The 19,599-nt window shown below is 39.8% G+C and overlaps 1 protein-coding gene and 1 pseudogene across 6 annotated transcripts; both read left to right on the top strand.

Moving 5' to 3' along the window:
• LOC115692182 (disease resistance protein RPS5-like) lies at positions 1-3,000 on the top strand (annotated as a pseudogene).
• Positions 3,001-5,376: 2,376 nt separating this feature from the next.
• Positions 5,377-19,550, top strand: LOC115692181 (probable methyltransferase PMT25). 6 transcript variants are annotated; one of them, XM_056311915.1, is made up of 11 exons: positions 5,378-5,614; positions 6,916-6,968; positions 7,083-8,205; positions 8,307-8,456; positions 9,383-9,674; positions 9,751-9,861; positions 9,960-10,134; positions 10,819-11,085; positions 11,320-11,514; positions 11,605-11,882; positions 13,171-13,516. In XM_056311915.1, exons 3-10 carry the CDS (start codon positions 7,126-7,128, stop codon positions 11,831-11,833), a joined length of 2,499 nt encoding a protein of 832 aa, XP_056167890.1. In that variant the 5' UTR covers positions 5,378-5,614; positions 6,916-6,968; positions 7,083-7,125; the 3' UTR covers positions 11,834-11,882; positions 13,171-13,516. The 6 variants fall into 6 exon arrangements, 5 of the variants coding, with proteins under 5 accessions (XP_056167892.1, XP_056167890.1, XP_056167891.1 ...); XR_008816691.1 differs by lacking the exons at positions 6,916-6,968; positions 13,171-13,516 and adding an exon at positions 18,464-18,501 and having other exon boundaries at positions 11,605-11,929; XM_056311916.1 differs by lacking the exons at positions 6,916-6,968; positions 13,171-13,516 and adding an exon at positions 13,564-13,842.
• The last annotated feature ends 49 nt before the right edge of the window (positions 19,551-19,599 follow it).

Here is a 19,599-nt window from a genome sequence, read left to right as displayed (position 1 = left end):
TGCCTGCTTTCCTACCTTCTATACACTCGATTAATTTTTCGATCTCTTATCTCGGAAAGAATCTATGGATTTCGCAAGTCCTCTTTTAGAACTCGTCAAAGAGTTATGGGGCTTGGCCAGCAAACCTTCGGGCTACATTTATAATCTTAAAGATAATGTCGCCTCTTTGAAGAACGCCACTGAATACCTGAAGGCCATGAGCGACGATGTGAAGGCAAGGATGGAACGCGAAGAAGAAGAAGCACGTGCACTGCGCACGAAACAAGTGGTGAACTGGTTAGACAAGGTGCAAGAATTTGTCGGTGGAGTCGATCAAGTTCTTCGAGAAGCTGAGGAACGCGACCAAATCAAATGTCTCAATCGTTGTCTTCCATCGAACTGCTGGTCCAGTTATAAATTGGGAAAAAGAGTTAATCAAATGCTCAATGAAGCGAGAGAGCTCCGACCTAAGGAAGGAGAACTCGACATCATGACGTCGCCATTGCCTCCTCCTCCAGTGCACGAGATGCCTATGGACGAGATCATGGGGCTTGACATCTCCAAGCTCAATAAAGTGCGGAAATGGCTCATGCATGAAAAACAAGTGGGAGTGATTGGGTTGTACGGAGCAGGCGGTGTGGGAAAGACCACCCTCATGAACAGGATCAACGAGGAGCTTTCCCTCGCAAATCATGGATTCGATGTTGTTATTTGGGTGGTGGTGTCCAAGCAAGTGAACAAAGATAGCATTTAAGACGCCATAAGGAGAAGGCTGGACATTGAAGATGAGCTCTGGGTTCACTGGTCCTCGGATCAGAGGGTCCATCATCTATGGGAACATTTGACCCAGAAGAAGTTTGTATTGTTGATTGATGATCTATGGGAGAGGCCGGACCTTTCAAAAATTGGAGTTCCTCGTCCTAGTCTCGAGAACAGATCCAAAGTAGTATTCACTACTCGGTCGGAGCAAGTATGCAACCAAATGGGAGCCAACAAAACCCTCGAAGTATGGTGCTTGACGCCTGAAGAAGCCATGGGATTATTTGAGAACAACATCGGCGAATCGACTATACATTCTCATCCGGAAATTCCAGAGCTGGCAAAGTACATTGTCCGAGAGTGCACAGGGGTTACCACTAGCCCTTGTAACAGTTGGGCGAGCCATGGCCGGGAGAAAGAATCCCTCTGAATGGAAGCATGTGCTAAGAATGCCCAGAAACAATCCGTACAAGCTCTCAGGTATGGAGAAAGTGTATCACATACTAGAGTTCACTTATAATAGCTTAAATGACTCTACTCTTCAGCTTTGTTTCCTTTACTGTTGTCTCTTCCTCGAGGATTACCCTATAAGACCGCACAACGTTATTGAACTCTGGATTGGAGAGGGCTTGCTAGGAGACACCGATGATGTATACAATATGCGTGATAAGGGAGAGTACTTCTTGGGGAGTTTAAAGATGGCTTGTCTATTGGAAAGTGGGCGTGATGATGATGATGATGATAAGAAAGAGTATGTAAAGATGCACGACGTCATCTGTGATATGGCGACCTGGATCGCTCATGACCACGGCCAAAAGGAGAACAAGTTGCTAGTGATAGAGAAAGGCGAAGATATGTCTGCCAAGATGATCTCCAAATGGGGGGAAGCGGAGAAAGTATCTCCACGGGGAAAATGGATTTGGAATATCGACCAAACACTACCCTAGTGTTCCCAACTCAAAACTTTGCTTGTAAGAGAAACTACTGTAAGCCTCGTGCCAAGAAGATTTTTTGATTCGATGACGGCTCGTTGGACGGTCCTAGACTTGTCCGACAATGGAAGTATCAACTCGTACCCCGAAGAGATTTGCAATTTCATGAATTTAGGGTACTTGAACTTGTCGGCCACTTCGATCTGTGAGTTACCTAGTGAAATCAAGAAATTGACTCGCTTACGGTGGCTGCTACTAGACGATATAGGTGCAGACATCCTACTTCCGGTAAGGGCAATCGCAAGCCTACCATTGCCTTATCTATAGGTCAATTTTATATTATTTGACATCAGTTCTAGACAAGGAAGAAGACATGGTAGAGGAACTAGGGCGTATGCAAAATCTCACCGAGTCTTTCTCTATGTAAAAAATATTCCAAACCCCGAATTTTTAGAGATACATAAGGAGAGTAACCATCATTTATAACCAGGACTTGACTAGTATCGTAATAAGTGACACACCAACAGGCAGTGGCGGCGGTTTCTCGCATTTAGAGGTGTTTTATCTAAATACTGTGAGTCGTTGAGGGAGTTGAAGATTACTCAAGGAATAGGACAAGCGCTCAACTGCTCTTGGTTCCCCAATCTCGTTGATGTTCATGTCTACAGGTGCGGGTTGTTGGATTTGTCCTAGCACATGCACGCTCCGAAACTTCAGAAATTGTGCATTTGGTCGTGCCATTCGATGGAAAAGATCATCGGGGATGGATTTGCACCGGAGGAACTAGCTGCTTCAAAACTATTCTCAAGTCTCAAAACCCTAGACCTCATACGTCTTTCAAATTTACGAGCATTTGTGACCATACTCTATTTTTCCCTCAAGGGGTAAGATTCACCATAAGCGGGTGCTCGAATCTCAAAAAGTTGCCATTGGACTCGAACAGCAGCTTCTCAATCACCGCGGACGGAAAATGGTGGCTCAATTTTGAGTGGGATCCCGCCGCCCGGGTCACTGTCCAATGGATTCGTGGCAAGAGTCCTGTAGAAGAAATGACACTTGGAGAGGCGGTCCGTAAAATGAAAGAAGATCGAGACCACTCTTCCTTTCCCAAGATTGGATTCGGAACTTGGGGGCCGAGGGAGTGAAGTTTTCTTCTTCTTTTTTTGGTCTGAGAGGGGTTGAAGTTGGTAAGTGTGATATTGTATAAAAAAAAGTTTGGTTTGTGTTGCAAAGTGGGTTCTCATAGTTACGTATTTTCTGTTGGGATTCCTAAATGTTGTGGGGTGCAATGAAGGAAAAAAGAAAAATGCAGTAAATAGCTTCCGTTTGTATATTTTACTGCAAGGGCCAATTAAATAAAGCTGTCAAACAATTTGAATAGGATCGATCATGTCTTTTTCTTTAAGTTAACACGAGTCTTATCATTTCCTCCTCGTATACTTCGATTTAGGAGGAATCATATCATCAAACAGTTTCCATTCGGAAAGCCCAAACCTTGCTAAGACGAAGATGATAAATTGAGCCAAGAATTTGATTTGCTTACTTGACGGACAAGAAAATTAAGGTCACCCTTCTGATTTTCTTCAAGTAGACTAGTTCTCAAACATGCACTAAAAAAAGTTGTGTAATCGACTTGATTTCATAAATTTATTCGATACCTCGGGATTGTGAGGAAGTAAATGAGCGTGACTTAGCTTCTTTTTCTTCTTCTTCTTCTTGATGAAAAAGGCGACAGCAGGAGCAATCTCCACGACTGTGAATAGATGATTAAAAAGAGAACTCTTTACATGCAAGCTTTGGCGTCTCCACCGATGTGATTGAGCTCTTGATGCGGTTGCCTCCCTCTAGATGTGGAGGCACGACGGTCGTGCTTCTAGATTCAGAGGCATTTTCACCTTCAATGACTAAGCTTGTCAATGTCCAGAAGATGTAGCTTAGAGAGAGAGAGAGAGAGAGAGAGAGAGAGAGAGAGAGAGAGAGAGCACATTGGCTTGCTCTGGTTGAGCAGGTTCTAGTTGACCTATCTCCTGTGGATTTTAGACTTGCTGCTTTCGTGCAGTGGCTGCAGATTCAAATTTGTTCTTGGTCTCTGAAGATCGAAGCCGGGACTCAGCTTTTGCGGATGAGGTCCTTCCTTTGCCTTCGGGTGGTAGAAGGCTGGGCGGCACTAGCAGTGGCTGATCCTTCGGTAACGGAAATTTCCAAAAAATTTCCATTACTGAAGTGGCCTAATTTAATTTGTCCTCTTTTAGGGAAAAAAAAATGTGTTCTTTTGGGACCTCCTTGAGCAATATCAGTAGCGGGGCATCTTCATATTTGAAGTGAAGGGATTTTCGTATGAGGCAAATTAAGGTGATATCCCAGCTAATAACCAGTGGCTATTTTTGTCCATGTTGGAGGAATCGTGGGCTTTCTCTCCGGATTTCTAGGTGTCTCTTTTACTTCAGCTGTGGAGTGAGGTTGCTTGAATTTTTATGCATTTTGAATTCTTTGTACGGGGAAAGTTTATTTTATTGGACCAGTGACAAACCTTTCCTAAGAATCCGGAAATGTACCGTGATAATTCCTGTAATTGAAAAACTCCTTCATCCTGGCATATTGCTGGTCCGTTGCTGTTTGTTACAATGCGATCCATCGACCTCTCTGTCTTTGATTTATCCTTCCAGAAACTCCAAGGAGTCCAACTTTACACAGCTTATGAATCATGAATTTATTTAGAAAATGTAAATCCTTGGGGAGACTCAATTAACTTTCCCTCCTTTACTAGAGAGCGACAAAAAGCATCGTGTGACGGATCCGGTTTTAAGATAATGCTAATCCTTACCTAGAAAGATGGTGAAAAAAGAAAAAGTGCGAGGTGGGATGTCGAGATACAAAAGTTGGGTAATGAGTTGAAGGCTACTGAAAATAAATAAGCCTTTTATTAATCATGCTATGCATTTGTTGACCGTCATCTATCACTATAATATAAAGACACGAATGCCATGCCGAAACATGTTATGTAACTTGTTGAATTTGAGTATTATTTCTCGATTGCAAGGGGCATGACTGTACTTCCAAATGAAGATTAGAATTTCATACTCATACTCGAAAATTCACAATTATCGAGACGTTTCTTTATCAAAACTATATCATTGTACATATATATATATATATATATATATATATATATTAAGTGTGTTCGCTAAACTCTATTTTAGGGTGTTTTCACACGAAAAAAGAGGGAGATAAATTATGACATAAAATCATATGGCCAACAAGCTGGAGAAATATGCTGCTGTGATATGTACATATTAGCATCCTCAATTATAAATCAAGATTATCCTATATATAGAGCGAACTTGAACTCCACTTATAACATCAAACTATCACTAGAAAGCTTCATGAAAGTAGGTGCCTATTATAAAAACGATTCACAATTGCAACTTACTAATGTACTAAAAAAAAATGTAGGATTTAACAAAGTCATCGTGATTATTAGCTTACCTTGTAATTTTACGGTTCGATCTAAACCTAAATCAGATCTCTCCCTTATCTAACTTCAAATCAAATTTATCTTGCAAAAAACCCACGATCCAAGATATAATAATCATCTCCTTTCGAACTATTGTTGTTTTTTTTTTTTTTTTTTGGTCATTTTATACAACCTCGATCAGCTTCGTCCAGATCAGATACGAATTTTTCTGGGCGAGACTTCCATTAAAGTACGACACGCCAGATGGGATCTACACCTGCGCCCATCGTCGTTTCTCTCTCGCCGACGTTCTCGTTCGGGTTTTCGCGAGTGGCAGGCACCCATCATCGTCGGTCAGCTCCCTGTCCCAGAAGAAGCTCCAGCTTGGAGCACGCGTGGAGGCTCGTCATCGTCATCGTCATCGTCTTTTCTTTGCTCTGCCTCTGAGAGGTTTTTTGGCACTGTGGAATGAGTGGAGGCCAAAAGGGCGGTAAGCTCTTTCGAACCCCATTACGAGGGAATGTTCCGTTTCTCGTTTCTTGATTGCTAAGCAACCGAAAGGGCCGCTCTTTTATGGTTCCGTGAACAATTGTTGAGGCTCTCGATCTTGATTGCGCTCTACTCTTCGGGTTTTGGCTGGCGGACATTCGGATTTTTGTTTTCTTTTTCTTCTGAAGCTCCCTTTTAGGTTTCTTTCTTGGTTAAGAGGTCTGTGTGGGATTACTGGGTGCATACTGTACTTGTGACGCATTGGGTTGTATTTCATAGTGGTCACTGCAGAGTGACAGTAATTCCAGCTAAGTCAGAATGATTTTGTATGTTCTGTCGATGCGAAGTGATCGTTCTTGTGATAATACTTTTCGGGCGAGGAGCATGTTTATACCAAATTAAGCTTTCTATTCATACAATTATAGGTGGAAACTGTGGGTGGATGAGTTCACCATTGCCATGGGTAGTTGTTTCTTTTCCCCCTTAGGAACTTCAATCGTTCATTTGATTTTTCGCTGGCTATATTTAATCTATGCCCAGGTTACGTCTAAAGTTCCATCTATGCTCATGGGTGTGCATTATTAACCTACATTAAGTATAAAGAATCAAGAATTTTGCTTCCATATTCGCGTTGTAGATCTGTGTCCTGATAATAAGATTGTATTCTATGGAGCGACTTTAGTATAACTTAATCAACCTTTTGGATAAGATGAAATGCAGCTCGCCTTTCTTATTGATCTGGTACTGAGCATCTGCAATGTTCCTTTCTCAAACTGTTGGATGAGATAAGAACCCAGCATCTGTTCTTCTCGATTCAGTATTGAGTGGCTTACGTCCGTTCTCGGAAATTGTTCTAAGCATCCTAAGTAAGATGCCAAAACATACTAGAGGTGTGTGGCATACCTGATTGGCTGAGTGCCAAGCAAGCTATGAGTAGTACATGTGTCTTATAAGGACATGAAGCTCTTGCAGTGGCCACGGAAGACATAGGGCGATAGTGCTTACTTTGCAGAGACGTGAGTTTGTGAATTAAGATGGTGACATAACTCAGTGCAAGCAAACGTTCTGATTTTTAGCATTCTAGAGTGCAAAAAGAATTACTACTTAATACAGGGATACAAAAGAGGCAGACCTTGACAGAGCATACTGGATGAGATCACAATTAGCTTATGGAGATCACTGTTTAAAATTGCAAGCATTAACAATAATTTCCTTATTTATGACGAGCATGATTATCTGTTATTTTCTTTTGCTTTGTTTGTTTCCATTATCACTCCACTCCCAAATTATTTTCTTCTGCAGGATGTCCATAACTGAATCTATAAGACTGGTCTAGGCAAGAAAAAGTAAACTTGGTAGAGCAAGAACAAGTGAATTTATAAGACTATTGCGTGATTTTTCTCCAGAAATTGGATGTTCAATGGTTTTCTTTGTGTAATATCTAGTGATAATACTTTTTCCTCCCCCAGGTTGAGGTTCATATAGCGTGGTAAGACAATATTGCTCTACCACATGGCTTCAGGAAACATTCGTCTATTTGATGTGCGGAGATCATCAAATTACTGCTGTTCGAGGCTTTCTGTAGTTGTGTTTGTTGCTTTCAGTTTACTTGCAATTTGGATTCTCCTGCCATCATCTTCCACATTTCCAGTTGAAAATCCGGACTTGGTATATAAAGGGAATGATAGTTTGGGACACAGAGTAACTAATGGAAGATCGGGGAATACTCAGATTCAAAGCCAGGATGTTCTAAATGATGAAAAAAGAACAGTTGAAAAGGGTTCGGAAGATGAAAGTGAGCAAACCAAGGTTGATTCTGCTAATACAGTGGAGACTGACCTGGAAGAGAAAATATCAGAAGAGAGCACTCCTGGGAAGACTTCCTCAATGAAAACATCTGACAAATCTGATATGACTTCTGAATTTGACAATGAAACCGAGGATAGACAGAAGAATAACTATCACAAGAGCAATGAGAGTAGAGAGGAACCAAATACGGGATTGAGCAATACTGATGGAGGTCAAAAGGATGGAGAACAAACAATGGCTGATGAAGGATCTGATTTGGATGAAAAGTTCAATAGATCAAAAGGAAATGATTCTGACATGGATGATAGTGCTGAAAAAGTGAACGCTGAAGATAGCTCAGATGATGTTCAGCAGGACAATAAAGAGGTTGATCAGGATAACGAGAGGGTCCAGCAAGATCAAGACAATAATTCTGAACAACCTGCTGCTAACAATAACCTAGAAATCCAGGAAACATTTCAGGAATCTAATAATCAGTCAGAAAATTTAACTCAAACAACTGCTCCAAACAGCACTTGGTCAACTCAAGTGGAGTCCCAAAATGAGAAGCTGTCACAGCAAGATTCGAAGGAAGAAAATGACTACACCTGGAAAGTTTGTAACACTACGCCTGGGCCAGACTACATCCCTTGCCTCGACAATATTTATGCTGTTAGAAGGCTTCCTAGTACAATGCATTTTGAACATCGAGAGAGGCACTGCCCTGAAAATGCTCCTACGTGTCTTGTTCCTCTACCTGCGGGATACAGGAAGCCAATTCAATGGCCTATAAGCAGGGATAAGGTTCTTTTTTCTTAGCCTTTTCTTCTTTTGGCCATAACCGTCTTCTTTTTGCCGGGGAGGAGGGGTTTTCTGGTAACTACTGACCTCTTGCCAAAATGCAGATATGGTTCCACAATGTTCCACATACCGAGCTTGCTGTAGTCAAGGGACATCAGAATTGGGTTAAAGTTTCCGGTGAATATCTTACATTTCCTGGTGGTGGAACTCAATTTGTTCGGGGTGCTCCCCACTATATTGATATGATTCAAAATGTGAGCTTTTGCACCCTGTCAATTGCCTTTCTCTCATGGCTAAAGTTATCAGTTCTGTCCAATAGCTGCTTAACTAGAACAGGAAGCTTTCTGTTTTGTTATGACTATATTGATGCATAAGATGATCCTAGCGACACATTCACTCTACTTTTAAAAGTTTGGCCAAATGTCACTCACCTTCTTCCGCTTTTGATGAAACACTGGTTCACAGGAACCATTGGCAAGTATACAGACTGATTCTGACATTGACTAGGTCAATCAAATTGTCTTTTTAGTATCTTATTTCATGATCTACTTCTTTAAACTTTGGACTACATCCCTTCATCTCTCTGTCTCTCTCTCTCACACACACACGCACACACACCTGTACATGCGTGTGTTTGTCTGTGGCACACACAAACATGTAAACGTCTGTATTGATGAAAACATCTGAGCACATTGACAAATGCATGTATGACTTTCACCCAGCCAAGTGATGTGCATTGAAAGATTATATCCAGAGGACTGTAGTTTGAAGGTTTGGAGGAAAAAACTTACATGGCAAATAATAGTGAGGGATACTAATCAAACGATTGATATAGAATTGCGTATAATCTACTTTTATATTTATTTACTAGACAAGATGGTCAGCTTCTGAAGAATTATGCTGGAAATAATGGGATAAATTACTTGAACAGATTAATGCATTCAATAACTCAATTGGCAGGTGAATGCAAGCCAGGACATCAAATATTTGCACGTAGTATTATCTCATATATGTACCTGATGGATTCTTGAGTTGGTCTCAAATCTTGATTTTTTGCTGTCATTAACAATTTCCTTCCACTCTTACCCAAAAAAAAAAAAAAACAATTTCCTTCCACTAGAGAAGCCTAGACTTTGTAATAAATTTCTATGCATTGTTATCTAGCCTATATTATTCACAGACTAATTGTCAAAATGTGAAGGCAAATCTTGCTATTGCATGGGGGAAGAGAACCCGGGTGATATTAGATGTCGGATGTGGTGTAGCCAGTTTCGGAGGTTATTTATTTGAAAGGGATGTTCTTACAATGTCTTTTGCTCCCAAAGATGTGCATGAAGCTCAAGTTCAATTTGCACTTGAACGTGGTATTCCAGCCATACTTGGAGTTATGGGTACCAAGAGGCTACCATTTCCCAGTGGTGTTTTTGATGTTATCCACTGTGCCCGCTGTAGAGTCCCTTGGCATGTTGAAGGTCATGATCAGAAATGTTGAAATTCCTCTCCTTCTCTTGTTTAAAAATTCTGAATCCATTTCAATGTGCATTTCAGGTGGCAAACTTCTCTTGGAGCTCAACCGTGTCCTTCGACCAGGTGGTTACTTTGTTTGGTCTGCTACTCCAATTTATCGCAGGGACCCGGAAGACGTTGGCATTTGGAAAGGTTGAATATAGTCAATGTGGTGATTATCTAATTGGGATGGTATCTGAAAACTTCATCTTAAATTGCTCATTGTTTCTTTCTCTGGTGATTGCTTGCAGAAATGTCCAAACTGACTATGGCTATGTGCTGGGATCTTGTCGTGATTAGAAAGGACAAACTGAATAATGTGGCTGTTGCAATGTACAGAAAACCAACATCTAATGAGTGCTACGAAAAGAGACCACGAAATGAGCCTCCACTCTGTGATAAATTCGACAATCCCAACTCAGCTTGGTACATCCTTTTTTTTATCTTCAGATTGGATTTGTTGCTAAGTAATGCTGCAACATAAGGTTTTTTTCTTTTTTTCTGTTTTTTTTTTTTGGGTGGGGGTTACAACCTCTGTAGTGCATCTTCTTGATAATGTACTTACACAACAGTAAAAAGTTAACTCATCAATAGAAGCAAATTTATATTACTGCCATAAGCAAGTCAAAGGAGGGTTCCTATGTAGTTCACCTCCAATGGCTTCATTAGATGGGCTATGCGGCAAAACTAACTGATATGATTTGCACAAGCGAGTACCTCATATCTCTCATATGATGATTGTTAGATTTCCAGTAGAATGATTCATAGATTATGTTGACCAGATTTCTTTCCATATTTCTTCTTTGTTAATTTTTTTTTCTCGACAATTCTTTTGTAATTACTTGTGATCTGGCAGTCATTCAACTAGTTACCTCCAAGGAAATGCATATTGAGGACACGCAAGTTTTAGAGAGCAGAAATTTGCATGATTAAGTGTATCGCTGCAAAATTAGTCACCTTAATTTTTTGATTCTGAAAAAGTGGTCTTCATGTGCAAACAAAAGTACTTTGGCATAGGAGGCTCGCATATGGCCTCAAAGGTGTCTTTTTGCTACCAAATGTCAGGTTAACTGCCTCATACATTGATAATCCTAATTTGAATGACTCTAGGAATGTGTCGCTGCAAGCCTGCATGCACAAAGTGCCTGTAGACATGTCGGAGCGTGGGTCCAAATGGCCTGAGAAATGGCCAGTACGTTTAGAAAAACCACCATACTGGCTGAATGAAGTCGGAGTATATGGCAAACCGGGCCAAGAAGATTTTACTGCTGACTATGAGCACTGGAAAGATGTTGTCTCCCACACGTATTTGAATGGTATTGGTGTCAGGTGGTCTTCTATCAGGAACGTTATGGATATGAAAGCTGTATATGGAGGGTTAGTTACTTCTTTTGCTTCAGCTATGATCTATGAAAGGAGTTTGCTGTTTCCATTTGATATGTCCCTTCTGCACATTCATCATAAATCTTAAAGAGCATGAACTATCTACCGATTTCTCTTGTTATGGAAAGGCCTCTGATGCACAATTTTTTCCTTCTCTTTGGTGTTACCTTTATATTTGCACCATACATTTGCGTTCTTGTGTCAATCTTTCTTTGGTTCTACTTGTAGGTTTGCTGCTGTCCTCAAAGACTTGAAAGTGTGGGTGATGAATGTAATACCAATTGAATCTCCTGACACACTTCCTATAATCTATGAGCGCGGTTTATTTGGCATGTACCATGACTGGTGTGAATCATTCAACACCTACCCAAGATCTTATGATCTTCTCCACGCAGATAATCTCTTCTCCAGTCTCAAAAAGAGGTTTTTTCCTTTTGTTTATGAGTCATTCCATTACTTGATCCTTAAGGAGGGAAAAGACTCCTTATTACGCTGCTGCTTTTCTTGTCACAGGTGCAATTTGATGCCAGTTTTTGCCGAAGTTGATCGGATTCTGAGGCCAGAAGGAATTCTGATTGTCAGGGATGATGTGGTGACTATAGCTGAGCTTGAGAGTATTGCTAAATCTCTGCAATGGGATGTCAGATTCACACACTCAAAGGACAATGAGGGGTTGCTCTCTGTTCAGAAGACATTTTGGCGTCCTTTAGATGTGGAAACAATTACTTCAGCAATTGCTTGAACACACTATTGGTATCAGTTTATTCAGAAGTTAGCAGCCATTCCTCAAGGTATCCTTATTTTCCTCCAGAATCTTTTTTTCCTTGTAATTCAGGAAGTCATTGCTGAAATGAAAGGATACAGTCTGATGCTCTTTTTAAGATGCGCAATGGTTTAATTTTTCTCTGTTATTTAGCATCTTTACATCGACTTATGTATTGGTATGTTTTGTGTCCGATTCATTTTCTTCTGAAAATGAGTCATTGCTTAAATGTTAATTTTAGGGATAATTACACAAATAGTCCTTGAACTTTGCCCCAATGTGCAATGTGATCTTTGAATTTTTAATATGTCCAATATGATTCCTGAACTTTAACCAACTATGTAATGTGGTCTCTGAACTTTTAATTTGTTCATCATGGTCCCTGAACTTTTGGTAAATGTTCAATGTAGTCCCTAAATTATTATATCATTGGATTCAATCTAATCCCTAGATTATCTAGTCCAGGGATTAAATTGGACATGTACCAAAAGTTCATAGACTATATTGAACAAATTAAAAGTTTAGGGACCACATTGCACATTCGGTTAAAGTTCAGAACCACATTAAATAAATTAAAAGTTCAGGGACCATATTGCACTTTGGGGCAAAGTTTAGGGACTATTTGTGTCATTTTCCCTTAATTTTATTAGTCAATGAGGCAACACATTAATTTTTCCATCTTCCCCTTTGGCCTATATAACATGTTTAATCTATATGATTCTATTCTCATTGCATCACCAAGTCAATCTTTTTTCTTTGACTTTATATATTGTAAATGGATGAATTAAGGAATTCCTAGGCAATCAAGTGTGCAAGGGGCTCTCCCCTACTGTTAAACTGTCTTTGTTAGATTTTAGCAACTGTTCTTATTCTTGGTGCTCTTCAGTTTTTCAGTGGAGTATCTGCATTCACATGATGTGATTATGCTTCTGGGAAAGTGGAGACAGGAGTAGTTTTTCAAAACACTTTTGATTAGATTGAATTTTTCAGTGGAGTTATCTGCATGCAAATGGACAATGCAATGTCTCAGTTAGATCTTTGAATTCAGGATTGTTTATTTGTTCATTTTGTTACAATCATAAGCAAGCTTAACACAAGATTGAAGGATAAAGGATGAAGAATTAGTGTATGTATTACTCTGGCTCATAGTCCGACATGCTTTCCTGACTTCATATTATGGCAGTGGCATCTGCTCTGCTTCTCCTTCTCAATAACGCCATCCTCATCAGAACCTTCCGAGTAATTGTTGGAGTCATGTTAGGTTACTTATGTGCTTCAGAATCTGAAGTCTAATGTTGCTTCTCTAATACGTGCAGCATTTATCTAAACATCACACACTGAATTCGGATACTATGAGAGGCAAACAAGGTGCTGCGTTTAAATGCTCAAGCTCGAGGCTTAGTTGATCGTGGTAATTTCTCTGCAAGTTGTGCCGGTACATGAGATTTTAGGACTGCCGTTTCACAAAATGGACCACCTTTTGCATGCCAATTTCATCTCGACTGTCGTTGGAGTTGTATCAATTGTTAGGAAATGGCTCCAATTCTATCAGCTCTTTCAGGATTGATTACTGTGATTGAGATGTCATGGTGGGAATGGTGGCTAGCATTTGACATTGATAGGCTTTCGGTATATATCAGCTACCACAGTTTTCGGTGTCCATTGTTGATTTTCATCATCTTCTTATGTTTCATTCTTTCTGTGCGTAGCATTGTCCGACTGTGTGGCGTAAGCATATACGATAAACAGAACGGCACAATCGTAAACGGGTTCAACCTGTTTCTGCCGTGGAAAATTGGGGCATTCTTCGGTGATCTGCATCCTCTTTAGGCAAATGTAAATGTCAACTCTGGTGGTGTTAGTAAGTCGATCACATGTAGATTATCTCGGTTTTAATTCTAACATTAATTTTTTTTTTCATGATGAAGTAATGGATTTCCAAAAATTTCCATTCTTGCAAACTATTTTGAGAAGTTGAATTTTTTTTTTTTTGGTTTAAGCAATTTTTCGGATTATTTTTATAATCAAGTTTTTTAACTCTCTTAATTCGTGCACTCTAAGTCTGTTTTGATAATGGCTATCAGCTAAACACCTAAAAAATCGAAGACTCGACATTAATGAAGCGGCAAAAGTTTACAGATTTTAAGAGAGAGCTTGCTGCCCGTGCAACCACATGCCGAGGAGGGACCGATCCTCGTCTGCGACTTGCGACGGTGGCCTAGCACTCACTAGGGCTGAGCTAGGACTCGACGAGGGTCACGTTTGAGTAACGCACCTTACCTAAACTACAGCACAACAAAGAAGTTTCACATTTAAGACCCGAATGGAACCATAGAAACATAGCGAATCATGTGTGAAACATACTCGCCTACATACAATCGCTCTTATATTGGCAACTGCAAAGGCGATCCTCCATTGATTCCATTTCAGGGAATGAACTCATTTTACCTGTTCTTTGGTGAAAATTCGGTAGCCTACAATGAACGTTTCGAAACAGCAAAAGAACAAGAACATCCCTACTCCTGCGGAGTTCAAACATGTAAAGATCACAATTGTCGCACTCCGTCGGACGATGTCGGACCGCAACATGGATGAAGTTGTTTCTACATGGATGTCATCGAGGATAATTAGAAAGAAAAGAAGAAAAATTATCTCCCATGTCATGGCACAAGTAGACGCTCAAGCCTCTCTTCCTTGTCATACTTCATCAACTCAAACTCTCCATGGATGACCTCGTTGTTGTAAGAAGTGGAGCTCAGAAAATCTACCGAAATGTTCACAGTGGCCAAATTTTATTCACTTTATACTAATAGCGTCATTCGATAGCCATCTTAGTTGGATTTTATCAGAATTGGTGTCAAAGGGACTTGATCAAAAATTTTGCGAAAATAAAAGGATTTGATTAGATAAATTGATAGTAAATTGATTTAATTATAAAAAAGCGTGAGAGTGTATGGGCAAATGATAAAATCTTTTCTTTAGAGAACTAACACCGACCCGGCAGAAGTTGGCAGATTTTTAAACTCTAAAAATGGGTGTGACCTGTTCAACTTTCACTAGCAAGATAATGATATAAATGGTTCATAAACTGTGGTCCAATACGTGGTCTTTGAACTTTTAATTTGTTCAATGTGATCCATAAACTTTACCCTAATGTGCAAAATATTTCTCGAACTTTTAATTTGTTCAATGTGATGTTCAATTTAGTCCTTGAACTATATGAAAATGTTCAATTCAGTCCCTTCATTAATTCAAGTTCAAAGATAAACATTTTTATATAGTAGATGGACTAAATTAAATATGTACCAAAATTCTATGGACCATATTGAACAATTTAAAACTTCAGGAATGACATTATATATTGAGTTAAAGTTTGGGGATCCTATTAAACAAATTAGAAGTTCAAGGACCATACTATATATTGAGGCCAAAGTTTAGGAATTATTTGTATCATTTTCCCTTCACTTGGTACATGTAGACAATTTTGAGGCAAAGCAGACCTATTAAAATGGGTCTAAATCCATTTAATAATCCAAAATTATTTAAATGGGTCATCCTAAATTTCATGAGCAAGGGTTTACAAAAGGAAAATTGACACAAATAATCCTTGAACTTTGGTCCATTATGTAATGTGGTTCCTGAACTTTTAATTTGTACAATGTGATTCATGAACTTTAGCCCAATGTGCAATTTGATCCCTGAACCTTTAATTTGTTCAATGTGGTCCTTGGATTTTTGGCACATGTTCAATGTAGTTTCCAAACTATATGACAATATTCAATATAATCATTTCACTAATTCAAGATCAGGGACTGCATTGAACATTTCATGTAGTTGGGATTATATTGAATATTTTCATATAATTTAGGTAATATATTGAACTTGTACCAGAAGTCTAGGGATCATATTGAGCAAATTAAAATATCACGAATTACATTGAGCATTAGGCTAACGTTCATATAACATGTTAAACAAACTAAAAGTTAGGGCAACCGCATTACTTATTAAGCCTAGGTTTTACGGATCATTAGTGGCGCTATCCCTTTACAAAGTACAGATGCGGAAACACGTGGGTTGGACCCATTTACGACCTTCTTTAGCTTATCGTCATGCTGTCGTGCACTCTCGCAGAGAGAGAGAGAGAGAGAGAGAGAGAGGGAGAGAGGGATCGAGAAGCTCGTTCCTTTCTCGCCTCCGAATCCATGAAGTCGCCTCCACTGAGTACGTCCCCGTTTCTTCCTCCAATTGCGTCGAGATCGCCTCCGCTTCTAATCTCATTTGTAAAGTGATTGGGCGTGACCTTCTCTGGCTCTCGCGTTTCGCATGTGTCTGTCTTGCATTCTGTGCTTTTCGTTATTTCTGTCGCATGCTACGTATTTTTTTTTTCTTGCTTTTGCATGCTGAATGAATGGGGATGGACGCGATGAACTTGTGGTTCCGAAACATGGACGATCGAGTCTTAGCATGATTGAATAATTTGAGTTTCTCCGCCCCGAGTTTTGATTGTATACCAACAGGCTTTCTTGACTGCAAATTATGTAAGGATTTTCAGCTAATTTTCCCTTTAGCACGCCACAAAGCTGGTCACTTGCCTGCATGTCTCTTGGAACACAGGTTTGTTTGTGGTGCTTGGATTTGGAATCCCATAAATGGCACTTCTAGATTGTAATTTGGTTGTGATCTGGTTAGTTTACTCAAATGTCTAGATACAGCTTCTGGCATGCTAGGAGCTCTGTTGTGTAAAATTCTGATTGAATCATCTTTTTCTCGAACAAATTTTGTTTGGAATACTAAATGGAAATGGGGTCTACTCGGAAATTATTGATCACAGGCATGATGTTTTTATCTTCCTCTTAATTCTTAACTTGTGTTTCGTACGATCTAGAGGATCGGTGAGATGAGATTTGTTTTCTTTGTCGATGGTCATTGCAGGTTCTCAATGGAAAATGACCAGTGGATTTATGATTTCACGAATGTAATGGTATTATGGTAGGGGGCTTAAGTGATCTATAAGGAGTCCTTATATACCCCGAACTTAGCCGACGTGTTGCAACCGACTGCGGTGAACTTGTTCTTGGTGCTGGATATGGGAATTCAACTGGTCTGAGCCACGGATAATTGCTCGAAGACTCATCGTACCCAGATTCATTTTCAGCATCGGTGCAAATGGTGTTCTTGGTGCACATGTAGCTCAGGCATTTTTTCTTGGCATCCTCGCATATTTTATTCCCTATCACCCTGTCAAGAACTAGAGAAGTTTGATTAAATATATGCTGCGAAAAATCACTAACCGAGAATTTATAGTAGTCAGTTTTAGCGACGAATAGATTGCTAGAATTGAAAGACAAGTAATCGGGATGACCAAATAACCTCCCAATGGAGATGTTGTAGTTAAATGTCCTATGCTCGTTTGGCAACAATCGATACGGGAACACGACCCCGCTGCTGCCAGACGAGCATCCCTAGGGACATTTTCAACTACAATATCTCCATTTGGAGGTTATTGGTCATTCGGATGTCTGACTTTCAATACTTGCAGCTATGTATTCAACGCCCGAACTGACTTCTACAACTTCTCGGTTGGCGATTTTTCGCGTCTTAAATTTAACCAGTCCACTCTAGTTCTCGATTGAACGATAGGGAATTAAACATGCAAGGATGCCAAGAAGAACAACCTGAGCTATATGTGCATCGAGAAATAATATTTGCACCAATGCCGAAAAGGGATCTAGGTACAAGTGCACTTGTTCAAAAGGGTACCGAGGCAATCATCAGACAGTCCAAATTAAGAGGGAAGTTTGTTGTTTCCATTCGATATGTCCCTTCTGCACATTCATCATGACTTTTAAAGAGCATTGACTATCTACTGATTTCTCTTTATGGAAGGGCCTCTGAATGTACAATATTTTCCTTCACGTTAGTGTTACCTGTATATTTGCACCAGACGTTTGCGTTCTTGTTTCAATCTTTCTTTGGTTCTACTTGTATGTTTGCTGCTGTCCTCAGAGACTTGAAAATGTGGGTGATGAGTGTAATCCCGATTGAATCTCCTGACACACTTCCTATAATCTATGAGCACGGTTTATTTGGCATGTACCATGACTGGTGTGAATCATTCAACACCCACCCAAGATCTTATGATCTTCTCCACGCAGATAATCTCTTCTCCAGTCTCCAAAGGAGGTTTTTTCCTTTCGTTTTTGAGTCATTTCATTACTTGATCCTTAAGGAGGAAAAGACTCCTTATTACGCTGCTGCTTTTCTTGTCACAGGTGCAATTTGATGCCGGTTTTTGCAGAAGTTGATTGGATTCTGAGGCCAGATGGAATTCTGATTGTCTGGGATGATGTGGCGACTATCCTGAGATTGAGAGTATTGCTAAATCTCTGCAATGGGATGTCAGATTCACACACTCGAAGGACAATGAGGGGCTGCTCTCTGTTCAGAAGACAATTTGGCGTCCTCTAGATGCGGAAACAATTACTTCAGCAATTGCTTGAACACACTATTGGTGTCAGTTTTTTCAAAAGTTAGCAGCCATTTTGCCGGCATAAGCTCTCAAGGTATCCTTATTTTCCTCGAGAATCTTTTTCCTTGTAATTCAGGAAGTCATTGCTGAAATGAAAGGATGCAGTGTGATACTTTTTTTAAGATGTGCAATGATATAATTTTTCTCTGTTATTTTAGCATCTTTCCATCGACTTATGTATTGGTACGTTTTGTGTCTGATTCATCATGATTTTAAAAAGCATCGACTCTCTGCTGATTTCTCTTCTTTTGAAAAAGCTTCTGAATGCACAATTTTTTCCTTCACGTTAGTGTTACCTGTATATTTGCACCATACGTTTGCGTTCTTGTGTCAATCTTTCTTTGGTTCTACTTGTAGGTTTGCTGCTGTCCTCAAAGACTTGAAAGTGTGGGTGATGAATGTAATCCCGATTGAATCTCCTGACACACTTCCTATAATCCATGAGCGCAGTTTATTTGGCATGTACCATGATTGGTGAGAATCATTCAACACCAGCCCAAGATCTTATGATCTTCTCCACGCAGCTAATCTCTTCCCCAGTCTCAAAAAGAGGCTTTTTCCTCTATTGAGTCATTCCATTACTCAATCCTTAAGTAGGAAAAGACTCCTTATTATGCTGCTGCTTTTCTTGTCACAGTAGCAACTTGATACCGGTTTTTGCAGTAGTTGATCGGATTCCGAGGCCAGAAGGAATTCTGATTGTCAGGGATGATGTGGTGACTATAGCTGAGATTGAGAGTATTGCTAAATCTCTGCAATGGGATGTCATATTCACACACTCAAAGGACAATGAAGGGTTGCTTTCTGTTCAGAAGACATATTTGCGGCCTTTATGTGTGGAAACAATTACTTTAGCAATTGCTTAAAACACTATTGGTATCGGTTTTTTCAGAAGTTAGCAGCCATTGGGCCAGCAAAAGCTTACAAGGTATCCTTGTTTACCTCCAGAATCTTTTTTTTCCTTGTTATTCAGGAGGGCAGTGCTGAAATGAATGGATGCAGTGTGATACTTTTTGTAGGCTGTGCAATGGTATAATTTTTCTCTGTTATTTTAGCATCTTTCCATCGACTTATGTGAGAGTGTGTTTTGTGTGATTCATTTTCTTCTGAAAACTGGTAATTGCAAGAACAATAATTTTATTAGCAATACATTAATTTTTCCATCTTCCCTTCTGACCTCTGTAAGATGTTTAACCCATATGATTCTATTCTCATT

The sequence above is a fragment of the Syzygium oleosum genome, unplaced genomic scaffold (genome assembly GCF_021117445.2).
Source record: "Syzygium oleosum isolate NSW1041296 unplaced genomic scaffold, Sole_v2.1 Sole_v2.05, whole genome shotgun sequence".
NCBI lineage: Eukaryota > Viridiplantae > Streptophyta > Magnoliopsida > Myrtales > Myrtaceae > Syzygium > Syzygium oleosum.
Note: the sequence above shows the minus strand (reverse complement) of the source record. Positions and strands in the feature narration are given on the sequence as shown.

Excerpts from the sequence above, each read along its gene's own strand:
- LOC115692181 (XM_056311916.1), top strand. The coding sequence starts at position 7,126 with ATGGCTTCAGGAAACATTCGTCTATTTGATGTGCGGAGATCATCAAAT. Across the intron at positions 8,457-9,382 it reads ATATTGATATGATTCAAAAT|ACTAATTGTCAAAATGTGAA; the intron begins GTGAGCTTTTGC and ends TATTATTCACAG. Across the intron at positions 11,515-11,604 it reads TTCTCCAGTCTCAAAAAGAG|GTGCAATTTGATGCCAGTTT; the intron begins GTTTTTTCCTTT and ends TTCTTGTCACAG.